The sequence below is a fragment of the Megascapheus bottae genome, chromosome 16 (assembly GCF_031878675.1).
Source record: "Megascapheus bottae isolate mThoBot1 chromosome 16, mThoBot2.hap1, whole genome shotgun sequence".
NCBI classification, from domain to species: domain Eukaryota; kingdom Metazoa; phylum Chordata; class Mammalia; order Rodentia; family Geomyidae; genus Megascapheus; species Megascapheus bottae.
In genome coordinates, this window is record NC_143524.1 from 6,026,389 (window position 1) to 6,046,048 (window position 19,660).

The window sequence follows — 19,660 nt, forward strand, 5'->3', positions numbered from 1 at the left end:
AAACTATCTCAAATGGATTCATTTCACATCAGGTGTTGTCTAGGATCGTTTGTCGTGTAGAATTCCATGAATGAAAATTCACTGGCCATAAAGTATGTCAGCAAAATATTGCAGTTTGTTTATTTAGAAAGAAAAGCAAAGAAAAACTTGCCCAGCAGGGAGAAGTCTCAAGAGTGCATTGTTTCTTTCTTTGGGGGTCCTTTCTAGGTTTTTATGAAATTTATGGGCCAGCTGGGGAGTTGGTCAGTCATTCCAGCAGATTCACTTAGTGTCCTTGAGCCTGCACTGGCGAGGGGCTTATTGGCAGGCTTTCTTTATTATCCAAAGGGCAAGCATTGTGGTGTTACTTCACATACCACCTGCCACCTACACAGCCTGCTGTCCTGTGAATGCAGCCTGGGTCCTGAAGGATGGCACAGCTAAATCCAAGGCTCCTGGTGGAAGGATTCAGAGTTGGAGCAACTTTCATACCTGCTATCTTCCCTCTGCTGTTTGCATGCAATAACCTGAAGACTCAATATTGCGATCCAGAAGTCAACTAGGCTTAACTCAGGTTGATCGTTTCATGGAAGCCAATGGACAAGAGCTACACAGTGGAGCTTTGGCATATGCTGATCTTCCTCAGATGTGAACACAGTAGAGCTGGACGCTTCCACTGATTCGGAGCTCCCGTAATTGCTCTAGGACTTGCTGGTCCAAGCTGGTGGCTCCCAGCCCCTGCCCATTGAGCGCTAGCTTCAGCCCTCCTTCCTGGCACATAAGCAGCACCTGGTGAGGAGAGTCTGAGGAGGTGACAGGATTCCACACAAATCTCCCTTTGCCTGCCTGATATGTGCTCATGGGACAACCCCCTCCTCCTTCCAGGACACCATCAGGTCCAGCCTGTCACCAAGCCCACAGTCCCAGGCCTCAGTTCATTATCTGCAACTAAGGTTGTTTCCCATTGAAAAGTGGCTGCATGGAGGAAGCATTGGGGGGCTTTTTAATGAAGCTGACGCTTGAGCCCCCACTTCATTCATTATGCTTGGGTTTCATCAGCATGGAAGTTTGAGGGCCAATGCCTTGGGCAATCAGCTTCATGCCATCTTCCCTGCTACCCATGCCCGGATATGCCCCCTGCTCTCCCAGATCAATATGGAACTGTGCTCTACCTCGAAGAAGCGCTGGGGGTAAAAGAGGAAAGGGGCTGAGATGAGCTTCTTGCGCCCCCAGTGGGAGATCCAGGTCAGAGTCTTGTCTGCGAAGGAAGCCCTCAGTGTCACAGGAATGTGGGCAGCCTCATCTCTCAGGCTCAAGGTGAAACTGCAGAAAGCAGGTCAGAGAAGAGGATCAGCCTCTATTGTCCGCAGGCCCGTGCACAGCCCAAGGGGAGGTAGACCAGCAGCCGGAGGATTGGCAGTTTCCAAGTGTTAAGTCCTGATGACAGACTCTGGGGAGGCGCTTAGACACACATTAGCTAAGAGGAGTGGGAAGAGCAAGTGTCTACTGGCTGGAAGAGCACGGTGGGGGCTGTTCCTGGCCCACGCCTCAGTTTCTCCTTCAGAAAGAGATAACTGTGATAATGACAGTATTGTCTAACCCCTCCTTTCTTCCTTTCCTCTCTTCTCCCTCCCTCCCTCTCTCCTTCTCTTCTTTCTTCCTTCCTTCCTTCCTTCTTCTCTTCCTCTGTCCTTCCTCCATCCTCTCTTCCTTCTCTTCATTTATTTCTTCTGTCCTCCCTTCCCTCCCTCCCTTCCTCTCTGTCTGTCTGTTTGTCACTCTTGGTCTGTCTCTGTGTCTGTCTCTCTCTGTCTCTCTGTCTCTGTCGCTCTCATTGTAGTTCATTGTAATCTTCCTATCTCAGCTTCTGGACTGCTAGGATTAAGCTAATGTTTACTAAGTGATAACTTTGCTTTAACTATTTTGTACATCATTTAGAAGTTAAGAGTCAGATTCCAGACTCTGCCTCTGCTACTTTCTGGTAAAAATTGCTTAATTTCTCTGTGTTGGTTTCCTCAGCTGTCATTGAGGGGTAATAACAGTACTGCTTCTGTCTTGTGGGGATTGTAGTAAATGAATTAATACAAGTGATTGAGCAGGACAATACCTAGCACACAATAAGCACACAGATTCTACCTAGTGTCTAAAATATAATGCATATGTACTTTATAAAGCCACCCCCCACCCCAAGAAAAAATAGGAATGAAGTTAATATGTACGAAATATAGGAAATATAGGAAATAAAATAAGGGTGGTTTTTTAAAATAGAAATCAGGATCTTTAATCCTCACAGAATACTTCATGTGCCATGAAGTTTATCCTTTCATTTGATTAATAAAGGTAGGAAGTTAAATGATTTATTTTGCTATTCCTAATAACTTGTGCTAGGATGCGAGCCAGGATTTATGACTAGACCGAAGGAGATCTTTTACTGCCTGTATCCACCTCTCAAGCAGGGTCCCTAGACTCAGCCCTGTGTCTCAGAAGCATCTGGACACCTTCTTGAGTCATCTGAAGATAGAAGGAAACACAGGATGCAGACAGTGGGCCAAGCCCATCCTGGAGGAGGGGGACTTTCCAGTGTCCAATGGATGCTTTCCAGCATTGGAAAGGAGACAGGTGGTAAGGCTTTCATGTAAAGCGGAAGGTTGGAAGGCAAGGATGCTTGAGAATGGACTGTGTGGAGCCTCTGCACCGTGGCTGGGCCAGTCTCAGCTTCCTGTCCCACCAGCATCCATCTCAGATAAGACTTAGTCCTCTCATTGGCCCGAGAACTCTGCGGGATCCCAGTGTCTCCCTCACCTCACTCGCATGGACTGGATAAAGGAATCTCTCTAGATGTTCTGCAAAGCTCTCTGAAGTTCTTGGAAGCTGTGGCCATGCTTCCTACTCAGCCTGGAATGGGGAGGGAGGGACAGACTTTCACTGTCAGTGAGCGGCCAGCTTTTGTTTGCTCAGACCACTTTATTGTTCCTGAAAACAATAGCAGCATTCATTTCATGCCTTGCTAAGTACCAGGCATTGTGCTGTAGCTGCATGGTTGTGGCCCACAGCTGAACTGGCCTACAGGAGCATCTTAAATGAACACCAAATTCAAAAGCTGAGCTTCAACTTTTCTTTCCAACATTGCCAAGTGCTGGTGGCTCACACCTGTAATCCTAGCTACTCACGAGGCTGAGCTCTGAGGATCATTGTTCAAAATCAACTCCAGAGGCAGGAAAGTCTGAGAGATTCTTATCTCCAACGAACCACCGAAAAGTTCAAGCTCCAGGACTGGCACAAACAATAACCAGAAAATTTGACTGAAGGAAATATTCTTTCTTTTTTTTTTTTTTTTTTTTTTTGCCAGTCCTGGGCTTGAGCTTAGGGCTTGAGCACTGTCCTTGGACTTTCTCAAGGCTAGAGCTCTATCACTTGAGCTACGGCACCACTTCCGGCTTTTTTCTATGTATGTGGTACTGGGGAATCGAACCTGGGTCTTCCTGGTTTTTATTCTCACTCACATAGTTACTCTCTCACTGTGTGAACTGTGCCAAGGGCAAGGAAGTGTTCTTTTGATCATTGGGCGCCTTTTCAATTTCCCCTTATCAGATTGGGATTACTTTCCCATTTTCTTTCCAACAGAGAAATAAACATAGACTTTTAGAGAGGTCTAATGACTTACTCAGGCAGGTAAAGTTTACAACAGGCCAAGTCAAGAATCCAATCAGTCATGTCTGGTTTTGGAGGCTCATGCTTGCCAGGTATGTGCTCCATGCCTGTCCCCCAGAATTCATATGTGTGACCAGTCGAGAGGTAAAGAGATCAATGGTTTAAATATGTAAACAAAGCAAAACAAAATGCTGGGCGCCAGTGGCTTACTCCTGTAATCGTAGCTACTCAGGAGGCTGAGAGCTGAGGATCGTGGTTCAAAGCCAGCCCAAGCAGAAAAGTCCATGAGCCTCTTATCTTAACCAGGGAAAAGCCAGAAATGGTGCTCAAGTGGTAGAGTGCTAGCAAAAGGAGCTTAAAAACAGTGCCCAGGCCTGGAGTTCAAGGCCCAGGACCCCCCTCTACCACACACACACACACACACACACACACACACACACACACACACACACACACACACACCAGGAAGAACAGAGTATTGTTCCCACTCTCCCCTCTCCTGTCTGCTCTGAGATAATTGGGAAACCATCCATTGTGGAGTACTTACTATGTGTCAGTTACTCTCCTGCATATCACCCTCATGGTTAGTATTCTCAGTATTCCTTTTTCAGATAAGGAAACTGAGGCACACAGAAGAAAAGTAATTATCTTAATGCTGCCCAGCTGAGTACCTTTCCTGAGCAGTTGATAACTCAACCAACTTAGCCTAGAAAAGCTGTTTTAAAAAAAATACACTAATGCCGGGTGAGGTGGCTCACAGCTGTAATCCTAGCTACATAGGAGGCTGAGATCTGAGGATAGAGGTTCAAAGCCAGCCTGGACCCTAAAGACTGTGAGACTCTTATCTCTAACCACTAGAAAACTGGAAGTAGTGTTGTGGCTCAAAGGGTAGGGTGGTAGTCTTGAGGTGAAGAGCTCAGGGACAGTGCCCAGGCCCAGAGTTCAAGCCCCATAACCAACAAATAAATAAATAAATAAATAAATAAATAAATAAATAAATAAATAAATAAAATACACTAGTTTTTTTTTTTTTTTTTTTTTTTTTTTTTTTTTTTTTTAGTAGCAGCAGGAGGCAGTTGGGCAACTTAGTTTAATGGGATTTCATCCACAGGTTTGGGTTTTAGTGCCCCCTAGTAACTGTCCTTTTTTTTAAATTTTTTTTTTTTTTGCCAGTCCTGGGGCTTGAACTCAGGGCCTGAAAACTGTCCTTGGGCTTTGCTCAAGGCTAGTGCTCTACCACTTGAGCCACAGCACTACTTCTGGCTTTTTCTATGTATGTGGTGCCGAGGAATTGCCTGGGTCTTCGTGCATGCTAGGCAAGCACTCTACCACTAGGACAAACTCCTGGTCTCAGTAACTGTCCTTTTAATTCTTGGCTTCCAGGTACCAGTCCCTCCTCTTTAGGGCAGTCTGGCTGTTTCGTAAACTAAGCATGGTAGGAAGTCTGTACTCTCTGTGGGCCACACCCTGTGCCTGCAAAGCTCGGCTTTCCTGGGATCTGGGATGTGGGGCTAGTTGGCCTGGCCAGGGGTAGCTTCTAATCTCGATCTCAGCCTGGCTTTCATAAGCTCTATGACTTTAGTCAAAGTACTTCTTTCTGGGAAAGGAAAAGAAGGGGATGTTTACTTGGATACTTACTCCTTTGGCTCTTGTGTGACCAGTCCTCGAACTATGATGACTTGTCCAGGCCAGAGGCCTTGAGGAAGAACACGTGAGCAGGGCAACTCCTGAAGAAAGTAGGAGATCACTGAGAAGCGCAATTTCAGGTGCTGAGGATGGGCTCCACATCTAGGCTTCATGACTGCCCTCGAGGACATGGCAAGCACCAGGGCAACAAGCTTGTACTTGTTTGCTTATAGCCAGAAGATTCACCTCTGCCCTCTTTTTTTTTTTTTGGTGCCAGTCCTGGGCTTGGGCTCAGGGCCTGAGCACTGTCCCTGGACTTTCTCAAGGCTAGAGCTCTACCACTTGAGCCTCGGCACCACTTCAGGCTTTTTTCTATGTATGTGGCACCGAGGAATCGAACCTGGGTCTTTGTGCATGCTAGGCAAGCACTCTACCACTAGGCCAAACTCCCGGCCCCTCTCTGCCCTCTTATTAAGCACCTGCTGCCTGCTTGCTGGAAGTTCCCTCTGACGGGTTCAGGCTGAGCTCAATGCCATGTTCTGAGCACCATGATTGGCTCTCTGAATTGTAGTAACCATTCAGTGGGTCATCCTCCCATCAGCCTGGGATCAGCAAGAGAGCTGGGGCTAGCTTGTCCCTCTATTCTAATGCCTGGCTCTGGGTCTGTGTACAGGATATATGGGAAGATGGTAAACTGAGGCAGCCTGGGACTTGAGCCTGAAGCTGTACAGCCCACCCGCAGCTGTAGCATTTCATAAAGAAAGGGAAACTGCCGGGCACCAGTGACTCATTCCTGTAACACCAGCTGCTCAGGAGGCTGAGATCTGAGGATTATCTTCGGAAGCCAGTTCAGACAGGGAAGTCAGTGAGGCTCTTATCTCTAATTAACCAGCAAAAAATTGGAAGTGAAAAACCAGAAAGCAGGTATTTGAAAGGTGAGGGTCATGGTCAAAGGGAAACTGAATGGAGAGGAACAGGGGGAATGCTAACAAGAATTTAATATACAGCATGTAAAAGTAAGAAGAGTGAGGGAAGGAGTGAGGCAGGGGGTAGGTGAGGGAGGAATGGATAAGAATATTGAAAGGAGCGACATTGTTAATATAGATCATATTCATAAACTGCTTCATTAAATAGCAAATCCTTTGTATAAAGAATTTTTTTTTTTTTTTTTTTTTTGCCAATGCTGGGCTTGAGCTCAGGGCCTGAGCACTGTCTTTGGACTTTCTCTAGGCTAGAGCTCTACCACTTGAGCCTCAGCACCACTTCTGGCCTTTTTCTATGTAAGTGGTACCAAGGAATTGAACCCAGGTCTTTGTGCATGCTAGGCAAGCACTTTAACCACTAGGCCAAACTCCCGGCCCCTAAAGAAATTTTTTAAAGCGAGAAACTGGCTTAAGTGGTAGCCTTGACCACAAAATCTCAGGAACAGGAAAAAAAGAGGGAAAAAAGAAAAGTAGGAAAACCATGGAAACAGAGGAAGCCAAGGAGGGACCACACCTCCAAAGAAGACAGGAATATCTCTTACCAGTCGAGCACTGTACAGCAGGAAGGGCTGTCAGGAAAGGAAATAAAAAGAGGCCATTAGTGTTCGCTTGGGGAAAGCTTCAGGCCATTCTTGCATACTGGGGAGCCTTGGGGTTTGAGCTTCTCATAGCAGTGAGAAAGTCACTGGGGCCCCACTGGGATACTCTTAATGCCAAGACCAGCATTTCGGGCATAATAAGGAAGAACTGGACAGTTCTCTCCTTGTTTACAGGCTGTTCTGAGAACCACAAACTTCACCTGAAAGGCATTTCTCATGGGACTCATGGATTCTGGGAGCCACACTCCTCTATTTTCCCAAGCTGGTTCTACACAGGGGCTGAGAGAGAGGCAAATGCCTTCAGAGGGACTGAAGGGAGCTGGGCATATCCGTGACCACAAGCAGGGAGAGAAGGGTGAGAAAACCTGCTGAGTGGAGGTGGCGGAAGGGCCAGCCTGTTCCAATAGTATGGTTGTCCAATTTTGAACAGCAAGATTTACCCTTGCTGCCAGGAAACTCACGTGTCCAGTTGGATATTCTTTGCTGCCCTCTACAAATGGCTGTTTGGGAAGAGGAAAAATAATAAAGATAAAATAAAAACTGCAATGTTCGGGATTACAGGAAGCCTTAAGAGCCACTTATTTGACCCTGGACTTTCCTTCCTGTCTCACACCACTGTGAATGGATCCTAAACCTGGAATTTTAAAATTGTGGATTCCTGTCTTGTCTCTGACATACCAAACCAGAACCTCCAGGGGCAGACCCAAAGGTCCAAATTTTGAAGCATTTTATCAGCCAGCTTGTTGAAGCTATGTGGGCTTTCTCTGTTTTGACCATCGCAGAGCTTGGACTCTGGGTCTGGGTGCTGTCCCTGAGCTCTTTTACTCAAGGCTAGGGCTCTATCACGTTGAGCCACAATGCGACTTCTGGTTAATTGGAGATAAGAGTCTTATGGACCTTCCTGCCTAGGGTGGCTTTGAACTGAGATTCTCCAATCTCAGCTTCCTAAGAAGCTAGGATTATAAGCAGGAGCTATTGGTGCCTAGCTTGCTAGGTAGGTTTTAGTGAGTCAAGTTCTTCACTGGCCGGCCATTGCTTCTTCAAGTTGTCCAGGCCCCCTGCAGCCAGGACAGACTCTTGCTTGTGGCTCCTGGACATCTTTCTGCTGTCACCTTGTCTTCCTTCTGACCCCATCCATTTCTGACACCTCTGTGGCTCTTCCTCTTGGCTAAATTACTGGTGTCCCAGGTTTCCTTTGTCTCTTGGGCTGTGGTGGGTGACTGGGCCCAGGCTTATGTAGGAATCAGGTGTGGAGTCAAAGGCCATTAGCATCAAGCGAACTCACGTTGATGTTAAGGAATCCAACTGCTTTCACCAAGACGTCACCGTATACACCTAGAGTGTTCACCCGACAGAGAGGGAGCCGGTAGCGGAAGTGGAGAAAGTGCTTTCCGTTTATGCTCACCTGGAGAGGCAGAGAGCCCGACCCGATGGAGCCCAGTGTTCACTGGGCTCCATTAGCACAGGCCCCACATCGACAAAACACGACTCCCTCGCTTTTTACTTATGTGGCTTCCTACCAAATATACCAATGAGCTTCAGGAACTATCCTACAGTAGCAGGGTTGGCAGACATGGCGCTTCTGTGTTGTCTTTGTTTCTGTTATTCTGGGGCTTGAGCATTTTTGCTCATGGCTAGTGCTCTACCACTTGAGCCACAGCAACACTTTTGGCTTTTTTGTTGATTAATTGGAGATAAGAGTCTCAAGGGCTTCCCTGCCCAGGCTGTCTTTGAACCAGGATCTTCAGATCGCATCCTCCTGAGTTTCTGGGATTATAGGTATGAGCCACTGGGACCTAGCTTCATGTCCTTTTTTAAAATTTTTGGTCCATCATGGGACTTGAACTCTTGGCCTGGGCGTTGCCCCTGAGTTCTTCAACTCAAGGTTACCGCCCTACCCCTTGAGCCACAGCACCACTTCCAGTTTCCTGGTGCTTAATTGGAGATAAGAGTCTCATCTCATAGTCTTTAGTGCTCAGGCTGGCTTTGAACTACAATCCTCAGAACTCAGCCTCCCGTGCAGCTAGGATTATAGGTGTGAGCCACCAGCACCAGGTTATGTCCCTGAACTTTTCTGCTCAAGGCTAGCACTCTACCACTTGAGCCACAGCTCTACTTCTAGCTTTTTGCTGATGAATTGGAAATTAAGAGTCTCGTGAACTTTCTTGCCCAGGCTGGTTTTGAACTATGGTCCTCAGCTCGCAAGTCTCCTGAGTAGCCAGGATTAACGAGGTGAGCCACTGGTATCTGGCCACAGAGCTCTTGCTGCCAGCCTGGAATAAGGTATGGCAGGCAGTTCCTTGGTTTTCTTCCTACAAAGCTGAATTTTCTGAGGGAAGGGAGAGAAGAGGGACACAAGTTCTTGATAAATCAGCATCCACCATGTCTACTCACCTTCATCTCCTCATTCTCAAAGAGAAAGAGGATGACAAAGCTGGCCCCTCTATGCAGGTCCAGGCCAGGCCAGCGGACCTCTGTTTGCCACTGTTCACTATGCAGACTGTTGCAGATGACATGGGGCTTGGTGGTGTGAAAGCGAGGGTTGAAGTGAATGGCAATGTCTGGCCGGGGACAGAGGCTGCAGCCACACTGAAAGTCCACCTGAAACCTGGTGACAGTGAGCGGCATCTTGATGTGCCACTCTGCTCCGAGGCCCACAGAGATCCCAAGGCAAAGATTAGCCCTCAGTCCAACGCCTCTAAAGTGGAGCTCCAGCATCCCACTTACCTGTGTGCACGGAGAGGGACCACACCCTGTAGCATGACCATCTTGCCTGCATACAGACCGCCAAAAATCGTTGTGACATAAGGAATTACCTGAACAAAAAAAGATAGAAACCTTTGCATGCAGGTTGGAGAGAAAACCAGGGGTCGAGCTGCTTGGGATGTGGAGAGGGAAGAACAAGAAAGCTCAACTTCCTTACTCCAAATAGAAAAAAGAAAATAAAGTTTAAGCTAGGATTTCTTACAAAATGCTGTTATGGTGGAAAAAAAAAAAAACAAAAAACCCTGACTGGCTATTTTCCCTGTGAGACCACATGCCCCTCAAAGCTAGAACCAGCTACTCAGGAGGCAGAGATCTGACGATCATGCTTTAAAGTCAGCCTGAGCAGAAAAGTCCATGAAACTCTTATCATTCATCAATCACCAAAAAGCCAGGAGTAGAGCTGTCGCTCGAGTAAGTGGTAGGGCAGCAGCCTTGAGCAAAATGCTAAGGGAAAGCATTCTGGTCTCGAGCTCAAGCCCCAGCACCAGCACAAAGGAAAACTTTTAAAAGAAAATAAAAAAAGATTAAACTTCACTTTTCCTCTTTGGGAGGCTCAGCACCTGTTCCTTGGCACAGCATGGGCTTTGTGGAAATGTTTGCAGAAGGAAAATAAATAGAATAGCACATAAACTTTGGACAGGATCATAAGATAAGTTTGCCAAGCCCCAGTGGCAAACCAAAGCCCAAAACCACTTACAGAGAACTGGGATCTCAGCACCCCCTTCCAAGCGAGCTTCAATCAGGCACCTTGATTCTTGGAACCCTCTTTCCCCTCTGGATGGACCCACCTTTCCCCGCCTGTGAGGGACATTCCAGGATGAACCTTAAAGGTTCCAGATGCTTCAGTCCTTTACTCAGGCAACTGTGCAGGGGCCCAAGGCTGGAGCTTCCACTTGTCAGTGCAGCTCACAGCTTTCCCTTCCGATACCCCTGCTCCCTGCAGGGTATGTGATTAGCTGGGCTCATAGAGCCTCTGGGAGGAGGAAAAGCCATCTTCAGTGCTCACTAGTTCCAGTGTCTGCGGGGAGTTTAGTATTCTGTTAAGCCTCTGTAGTTTCAGAAAATCTCCCAGGCGCTAGAACAGGAAGGAGGGAGATTGGGCCCTGATCACAAGGCTCCCCCAACCCCCTTCCAGGCTGGAGATGAAACTGCCTTTCTTAGTTAGCAGTGTCCCCCATCAGTGACCCCCAGCTACCCATCCCTGTAGGGCCCACAACACTGGATTTCCTTCCTTTCCAACCCTGGTAGTCCAATATCAGCTACACCTAAATGGAAATTTGTGGCTCAGCCACTTTGCTAAACCCAAGAGACTCTTCTAGAGCCTCAGACAAGTCCTAGGAAAGCAGAGTCCAAGACTCAAACTGTCTCTGTCCCCAAGAGGGTGTGGGCACAGTTGGGAGGCATCCTGAGCTGGGAAGCTGAAGTTCAGGTCAGCTGCTCACCGGGTGGAAGACCGGAGGCTGCAGGATGAAGCTGTCGGGAATTGGGTCCAGAGTTTCTCCAGGTGACATGGGGGCGGGGCGACTCTCACTCGATTCAGTTTCTCCGTTCAGATCTCAATTCCAGGAGCTCTGAGTCACTGGACTCATCTCTTTCCCAGCCAGCCTCCTTTGTCCTGGAACAGCTCTGCCAGCTGTGAGTCCGATCTGTGCCCTGAGGGCTCCTAATGCTATTTGAAGGAGATGTGGGAAGCGAGCTTCCACCTCAGGCCACACAGACGCCAGTGGTGTGGTGCACAGTCCGGCCAGCAGCTCTGGGTAGACTGGCTCTCTTGCCAGAAACTCTGTGTTCAGGGGCGGGTCACTGGCCCTGGCCATCCAACTGGCTCCTCTGGGCCTGAAGCACATGGCCATCGCAGGAGGAAGCCAGGGGTTTACCTGAGCCCTCTCTGGGTCAGAGCAGGGGGTGCTGATAGGTCTGAGCTGGAGAAACAATATCGCACCTCCAACTTCCAGAATCCTCCTAATCTTTGTCCTAATTGGTCTCATTTCCTTGCCACCTCCCCTTCTCCTTCTCTTCCCTCCCCACCCCCTCCGCTCCTTGTCTTCTGTTCCTGGAAATATCAGGGCCCAGCTGGGATCACAAGAAAACTGGAATGGGCAAAAGGGTTGGAGAGTCCCCTGAGGTTCAGAAAAGGCGAGCCAGGCCCATTGGGAACACAGGGCTTTAGGGGAAAGAGAGCTCTATGCTTGCATGCTCAGCCTCTGCTTGAATGAACTTTGTACTCTTGGACAAGTTTGCTTCCCTCCGTGGCCTCCTGTGTTTCTCTGCTCCTTGAGAGGGTAGCCAGAGCAATGTCCTTCAGGGAAAGGTCTGTGACAGAGAGTGGGGTAAGAATCTGCATCTTGGAAACGTCTTTGCAGCTCTGGTTCCAGTTCCATTAAGGCTCTTACTTTAAGAAAGTTGTGGCGGGTAGGGAAATGGGTACCAAGACATGTGAAAGGGTATCAATGTACGTGAATTAATGCACCTTCTATCTGGCAAATATCATGTAACCCTTTTACTAATTACAATAAAAAAATGCAAAAAAAAAAAAAAAGAAAGAAAGTTGTACAACTTCTCAACTTTGGCCTGAGTTGGGAGGTCTCTGGATCTGATCATGGTGTCAGATTTGGCTGGGCAAATGGTCAGTGCTTGGGGTGCTTTGAGGCTGGGAGAGGGTACGAGGATCCTGGAATGAGGAATCCAAGCCAGGACTCACCAATCCGGAAGGCTCCTCTGAACAGCTTACAAAAACAACTTAACAAAATCAATGCCAAGGAAGCAGAAATGTAATTTGTCAGAAGGGAAGGTTAAGGGAAGGGAGGGGGCAAATGGAGAGAGAAATGATATGATCTCTAGAGTTTAGGTCCATTTTTGCTGCCAATTAAAGGACAAAAAAAAAAAAAGAAAAATGTTTAAACAGGGTGAGTTTATTTGAAAATATAAGGAAAGAAAGAAGAGCTTAGGGGAACAGATCTCTGAGAATGGATTTTGCAGTAAATCCCTCAGTTTCTTTGTCTAGTCCTGTCCGACATTAGGCTTCTAGTCCTTGCATTCTTGGGGAGAAGTGTCTTTGGGTGCCTTCCCCCTGGGAACCAGAGCACAGAGTCTGATTGGACTCTTCCTACCTTGCAACAGGAGGGTGGAAGTGAGGGTTTGCCTTCCACATCTGAGTGAGGAAATGTGAGGGATTCTGGAGCAGAGGTGTGAGACCTGGAGTAGGTTAAGAGGTTGGGAAGCCATCTCTAATTACATTCAGAAGGCTGAGAGCTGTGCTCTGGAAAGACAGACATGTAAGTTACTACCCGAAGTGTGCTTAAATTAGAGTGTTTGGACACTGAAAGCTTAAGAGCTTAGAGCTAAGAGGGATGTCTGTGTTCCATTTGGAATATTTATTGCTCCATTCTATTCCCTAAAGATAAGGGAGTCAGTTATCTCTGTGTATAAACTGAACCTTATCTTAATGGTCAAAACCATAAGATAGGTTTACGCCCATTTGTTCATCTACCTGTAGCCAAACCACCCTTCCCCCCCCCCCAGTGTTTAACTGAATAAAAAGCTTGGTAAGTGGGATCTTGGGACTCAGAAGCCAGTGATGAGCTTTTGAGTCCCCTGGCCCCCACTTTTCCTATCCCTCTCTCCAATTTCTCAGTTCTTCAGCCTGGTATCCCTGTTGCATGGTTGAGGTTAGCAACAAGGAAGTTCTCTATTGGTTGGATCTCCTCAAACTCAAGGGTAGAAGTCAGAAGTTTTGTCTTCCTTGGGGGCTGGGAGTTTGGCCTGATGGTAGAGTGCTTGCCTAGTGTGCATGAAGACCTGGTTTTGATTCCTCGGTACCGCATACATAGAAAAGCTGGAAATGGTGCTGTGGTTCCAGTGGTAGAGCTCTAGCCTTGAGAAAGCCCAAGGACAGTGCTCAGGCCCTGAGTTCAGTCTGGTGGAAAAAAAAAATGTCTTGTCATCCTCTGTGTCTAGTTTGTAAGCACATAGTACCAGTTTTAGTCAGAATCTATAGGAATAAGAAAGGTGATTTGTACTATCCCATCATTCCTGGCTATATTGGCCTTTGCCAATATGGCTGCCTTTTTCTACCCCTACAACCTAACCAGGGTCAGAAAGGCGTTTCTCTGTTGAGCAAATACAGTCATTATATTCAATGTATATATTTGAAAATTTGAAAATGGAAACATGTAATTTGAGAATATGGGTGGGATTGGGAAAGAAAGGGGAGTAGAGACACAGAGACATTCTAACAGAGTGTGGATGCTTTCAAAGGGGAGGGAAGCCCAGCTCTTTGGCTGTCAGAGATATTTATATGGTAAAGGCAAGGGAGTCTGACTTAAAGCTAGGAAAAGATAGGTAAACACCTTTGCTTTCAGTCACTCTTGCTGTTTGTTGTTACACGTATTTTTTTTTGCTAGTCCTGGGCTTGGGTTCAGGGCCTGAGCACTGTCCTTGGGTTTTCTTAAGGTTAGAGCTCCATCACTTGAGCCACAGCACCACTTCTGAGTTTTTTCTATGTATGTGGTACAGAGGAATCAACCCAGGTCTTCATGCATGCAAGGCAAGCACTCTACCACTAGACTAAACTCCCAGCCTCCCGTTGTTATACTTTCTAAGTACCTAGGATTACAGGCATGTGCTACCATCACCGGCCGTGCTTCTTTTAAATGTTTTGCTTTGTATTCTACTCACCAACTAATTAATGCTAGTAAAATAAATGCCTTGCATTTATTTGTTTGGAGTGACATTGTCCAAAAAGAAATGTTCTCATTACCTGACTTATATCACTGTAACCCCTCTATATATCACTTTTATAATAATAACAAAATAAAAATTACAAAAAAGGAAATATGAATTTGGGTCTCTACCTGTGGAAGAAGGGCACTCCGTGGATAAGGACTAGGAATCTGCCTTTAAACGTGCTCTCCAGCTGTGTGAGAAACTGGCTGTTCATAACTGGGAGGTCTTTGGTTGCTAAGTCATGGTTGTTGAGATTGTGATGGGTAGATGGAGCTGGTGGTAGAAGGTGTTTGTGAAGGTAGAAGGTGTTGGTGGTAGAAGGTGTTTGTGAAGGGTAACTTGATCTAAGGTGTGTGCCTGGGGAGGGTAATCTCAGTGGGGGTGGTAGGAGAGAAATCCAAAGTGGAAAGACCAGTTGATCAGGGGTGTGGAGCTTGCACTGGGATTAGATCTGGGCCCCCTTCCAGTCCCAGCTGGGCAGATCTGTGGCGTAAGGCCTGGGATGCCCAGCCCCCTAATCAGACCCCACCCTGCAGCGGCTGTAAGGAAGGAGGGTGAGTTTGGGCACAGGCCTACCTTAACCTCAGTAACCACAGATCTGTTATCTCATTGTTCTGGAGGCAAAAGTACGAGATTGAGGCTGGCAGGTTTGGATTCTCCTGAGTCTTCTTGGGCTTGCAGAGGGCTGACTTCCTGCCCTTGTGTTGGTTGTACCTGATCTTTTTTCTTTGTTCATTTTCCAGTGCTGGGGCTTGAACTCTGGGCCTGGGTGCTGTCTCTGAGCTCCTTTGGTTCAAGGCTAGCACTCTACCACTTGAGCCATAGCCCCACTTCTGGCTTTTACTATGATTAATTGGAGATAAGAGTGTCACAGACTTTCCTGCCAGGACTGTCTTTGAACCACAGCCTCCTGAGAAGCTAGGTTTACAGGTGTGAGCCAGAGGTACCCAGCTTCTGGTCTTTGTATTTGGGAGAGACAGGTCTGCTCCATTTCTCTTCACCTGCTTGGAACCAGTAACCATCTGTCTGTTAATCACCTGACTATGAGTCAGCAAAGGACCCCAGAGTCTGGGGTCACTTCCGTGTCTGCTCAGGCCACTTCCTGAACTGTCTGGATCATGCCTCCCTCAGGCTCTGAGATCACTTCACCATCTGCTATGGTCTCACCTCCTGTCTCAACACAAGTCCCTCCCTCTCTTCCTTCCTTCCTTTCTCTGTGAGCCTCCATCTTCTATAGGCTGGCAGTACACCCTGTCCTCCAAAATTCTTTTCTGCCTGAACCATATGCTGCTCTTCTCCCAGTGAAAGGTGCTGGAACCCAGGAGGGTGATGTCAGGGATCTCTGGACCTCTCCTCTCCCTTTCTGAGGTTCACTTCACCTACTGCCCTACCTCCTTGGACCAATACTGTTGAAGGCGCCCCATGCCAGATATTTTGCCTTTACTATTGCTGGCCTTGCATCCGTGTCACACCACTCCCCACCCTCACCCCTCTACAGCTGGTAAATGACTTCCCATGGGCCCTCTGTCTCTTTTGGTCTCTCTCTCGACATAACACCATGCCAAAGGGACCCCCTACACCTTTTGGCCTACTTTCTATGTCTTCAGGGACTTCTCTCTACGTTCTCACCAAAGGACTCCATAAAGCCAAAACACATTATTTTTATTGTTGCAGCAGTTTCTGCCAACACAATAGCAAATGGCCAGAGGTTCTACACATTCGATCTCGCCTTGTTCATCCTTCCCTCTGTTTCTCTACTGTTTCGGAAGCCTCCCAGCCACATCCTCTAGAAAGGTAACTCTCCCTCCTTCCCTCCCTCTTTCCTTCCCTTCCTCCCTCCCACCTCTCTCTCTCTCCCCACACAATCCCTTTGTCTATGCCTCTCTGCTTGTGTCCTTCAGAGTGAGACATAGGCTAGATCTTGGAGGCCCCTTCTAACTTCCCTCTTGAAGGTTAGCCATCTGGCTTGAATTCTGTTAACTAAAACTATCTGTCTCTGTCTCTCCTCCAGAGCACCCACACTCTGCTAGAGTATACCCATCTTTTGGCTTGTCTGTTTGTCTGCTTAGTGTTAAGGGGAGCAGGGACTGGTGCCATCCAGAATGCCTAAGAGTTCCCCCGCCTTATTGTGGAAGGTTGACAATGGTACAGCCCAACCACCTTGACCCCCCCTCCCCCGCCATGAGGAGGGATATCTGGTACAGCCCAGCCACCTTTGCCCTTCTAGGGAGGGGCAACCTTGACCTCTCCCCACCCCCCATGAGGAGGGATAGCTGTTTGGGAGGGGGTGGGCCTGCTTTGTGTGGAGACCTTCCCAATTTCCCTGCCAACCTGCCAACTCCAACTAAGGTGATAGGTAAATTCAAACACTGGGCTGCAACCCTATTGGCTACCTGCGTGTGGCTGGAGCTGGCAGTGGTCCCTCTGTGTATGTGACTATGCCATTGGCCACCTGTGTGGCCAGGTTAGACCACATGGGTTTTGCCCTTAAAAACCCAGTGTGAGCTCTGCTCAGGGTCACAGTGTCAGCTCCCGAGTCTGCACTGTGTCCCTGGCCGGTCAGTTCACCATCTGCTTCCCCAATAAAGTCACCTTTTTCTATGAGACTGGCTCTGTGTGGTGGACTCTGGTGGGACGTGGAATCCCCTCCTCTTGACCCCATAACACTTAGTAAACAGACCACTTACTTAGTAAAGTTCCACCAAGTTTTCTTACTATCATGAAGTCCAGAAATTCACCATGTTGGCCACATGGTGGGTTTTCATGTGACCCTCACCTTTCTAGCAAGTGTTCAAAGGTCCATTTGTAGGCTAATGTGTCTTTTCCCCAAATTGTTTTAAAGGTTTTTTGTTTTCCTTTTTTTTTTTTTATTGCCTGTCCTGGGGTTTGGACTCAGAGCGTGAGCACTATCCTTGAGCTTTCTTAAAACTAGCATTTTACCACTTGTCCACACTCCCGGCCTGTTTTAAACGTTTTCTGATAAGTGGCTCCACAGCCAAAAAGAAAAAAGAAAAACAAGGGAGGGGCAGCTTTAAACTGAAGCCATAAGGAAGCTTATCAGATTTGGGTGAGAACCAACCATCTCTAATGTCTGTTTCCTGAGTCTGTAAGCTGCCCTAGATACAAAATTGACAATTGTTTCAATCTTAAGTAGTATCTCAAAGTGCTGTATTCAGTTAATTAGTTACTGTTTAAGAGCTCATCATTATCTATTATTTAGTTCAGTCATTATAGATTTTATCCTTTGCAGCATTTAGTCAGACCCACAGAGTTAATAAGTAACTTTTGCAAGTATTTATTGGTCAAACTTCTATTTTTAACAAGTTCTAGGTAAGCCCTGCTTAAAAACTCTTTCTAGGGGCCGGGGGTTTGGCCTAGTGGTTAAAGTGCTTGCCTAGCATGCATGAAGACCCGGGTTCGATTCCTCGGTACCACATACATAGAAAAAAGCTGGAAGTGGTGCTGAGGCTCAAGTGGTAGAGCTCTAGCCTTGAGAAAGTCCAAGGACACTGCTCAGGCCCTGAGCTCAAGCCCAGGACTGGCAAAAAAAAAAAAAAAAAAAGAAAAGAAAACAAAACAAAAAAACTCTTTCTACTGATCATCTTGTTGCTCTAACTGAAAACAAAAAGGGTCTCATGGCAAAAAGGCTCATTTGATCTGAGGACTGCAGTTTGAAGTCCGCCTAGGCAGAAAAGTCCCTGTGAGACTCCAATCTCTAATTAACCAGTAGAATACTGAAAGAGGTGCTGTGGCTCTAAGCGGTAAGGTGCTAGCATTGAGCAAAAGAGCTCAGGGACAGTGCTCAGGACCTGAGTTTTAGATCAGTGATCAACAAAAGAAATGCCAACTGGGACAAGCTATCCCAGCAACAATCACCCAGACCCCTGGGACAAAACTAGGCCTGGTCATAATTGAGAGGGGGCTGGGAGTTTGGCCTAGTGGTAGAGTGCTTGCCTAGCATGCACGAAGACCCGGGTTCGATTCTTCGGTACCACATACATAGAAAAAAAGCCAGAAGTGGTGCTATGGCTTAAGTGGTAGAGTGCTGGCCTTGAGAAAACCCAAGGACAGTGCTCAGGCCCTAGCCCCAAGCCCAGGACTGGCAAAAAAAAAAAAAAAAAAAAAAGATAATTGAGAGGAATAAGAGGGGATGGTGTCACATTCTAAATGAAGTCACTCTGTGCCTGCCTTTCCAAAATGAACCAGAGCCAGGAGATCAAAAGAAAATAGTTAATAAGCTTGTCTATCTAATTTTCATGTCTGTCTTTTTTTTTGTTGGTGGGTCATGGGGCTTGAACTCTACAAGGCCTGGGCCTTGTCCCTGAGTTCTTTGGCTCAAGACTAACTCCCTACCCCTTGAACCATGGCACCATTTCCCATTTTCTAGGGGTTAATTGGAGATAAGAGTTTCATGGTCTTTAGTGCCTAGGCTGGCTTTGAACCTTGATCTTCAGATCTCAGCCTAGTGAGTAGTTAGGATTACAGGTGTGAGCCATCGTGCCCGGCTACCTGTCTTTCTTCTAAATAGACAGGAACTTATAGTGAGTCATAGATTCAGGACAGTTTGCCTTGGCACCTTCCTGGGTCTCACAACCATACTCTATAGCCCGATTATAGGAATGTTCAAGAACTCCCCATCTGGCCCTTAACCACTCCAATGCAGCCCCCCCTTCTGACTAGTTCTTAATCAGGATACTTTCCCTACAAAGCTGCCAGATAGTAATCAGAAGTAGTTAGGCCAAAAACATGGCTTAGTGGTAGAGTGTTCGCCTACCATGCAGAAGCCCTGGGTTTAATTCCCCAGTACCATGTACACAGGAAAAGCTGGAAATGGCGATGTGGCTCAAGAGGTAGAGTGTGAGCCTTGAGCAAAAAATGTTCAAGGACAGTGCCCAGGCCCTGAGTTCAAGCCCCAGGACTGGCCAAAAAAAAAAAAAAAAAGTAGTGATATGACCCAACAAAACTAGCCAAAATTTTTAATTTTCTGTCCTGAATCCTTCCTTCTGCTGTTTGTGTGCCCTCTAATAATGTTTTTTTTTTCTTATTGCTCAGTCCCTGCCTCCTAAGACTTCTTTCAGATTTCGTCTATACTTGAAATTAACCACCAAGGAATTCTTAATGCTGTTTTCTACCCCTCATGTCAATGCCCCTTGCAGTAGGAAGTGGCCAGAGAGACTCAGCGCCCTTCATAACTATCAAAAGGCTGAAATGTGAGGTCTAGCCATCAAAAATAAAAATGGCTCCTTCTCTTTGCTCTCCTTCGGTGCACACAGGGCCCCTTCCCCGGAAGGCTCTGCCCCACACTCCTGACCCAGGTAACCGGACACCTGG

At 47.2% G+C, this 19,660-nt stretch overlaps 1 protein-coding gene across 1 annotated transcript; it reads right to left on the reverse strand.

Annotated features, from left to right (window-relative positions):
• Window positions 1–93: 93 nt before the first annotated feature.
• On the reverse strand, window positions 94–11,611 carry Lgals12 (galectin 12). The gene is made up of 9 exons (XM_090347474.1): window positions 11,047–11,611; window positions 9,566–9,654; window positions 9,233–9,446; window positions 8,124–8,243; window positions 7,300–7,338; window positions 6,782–6,808; window positions 5,269–5,357; window positions 1,152–1,302; window positions 94–768 (listed from the first exon to the last, which is right to left on the reverse strand). Exons 1-9 carry the CDS (start codon window positions 11,113–11,115, stop codon window positions 622–624), a joined length of 945 nt encoding a protein of 314 aa, XP_090203600.1. The 5' UTR covers window positions 11,116–11,611; the 3' UTR covers window positions 94–621.
• Between the last annotated feature and the right edge of the window lie 8,049 nt (window positions 11,612–19,660).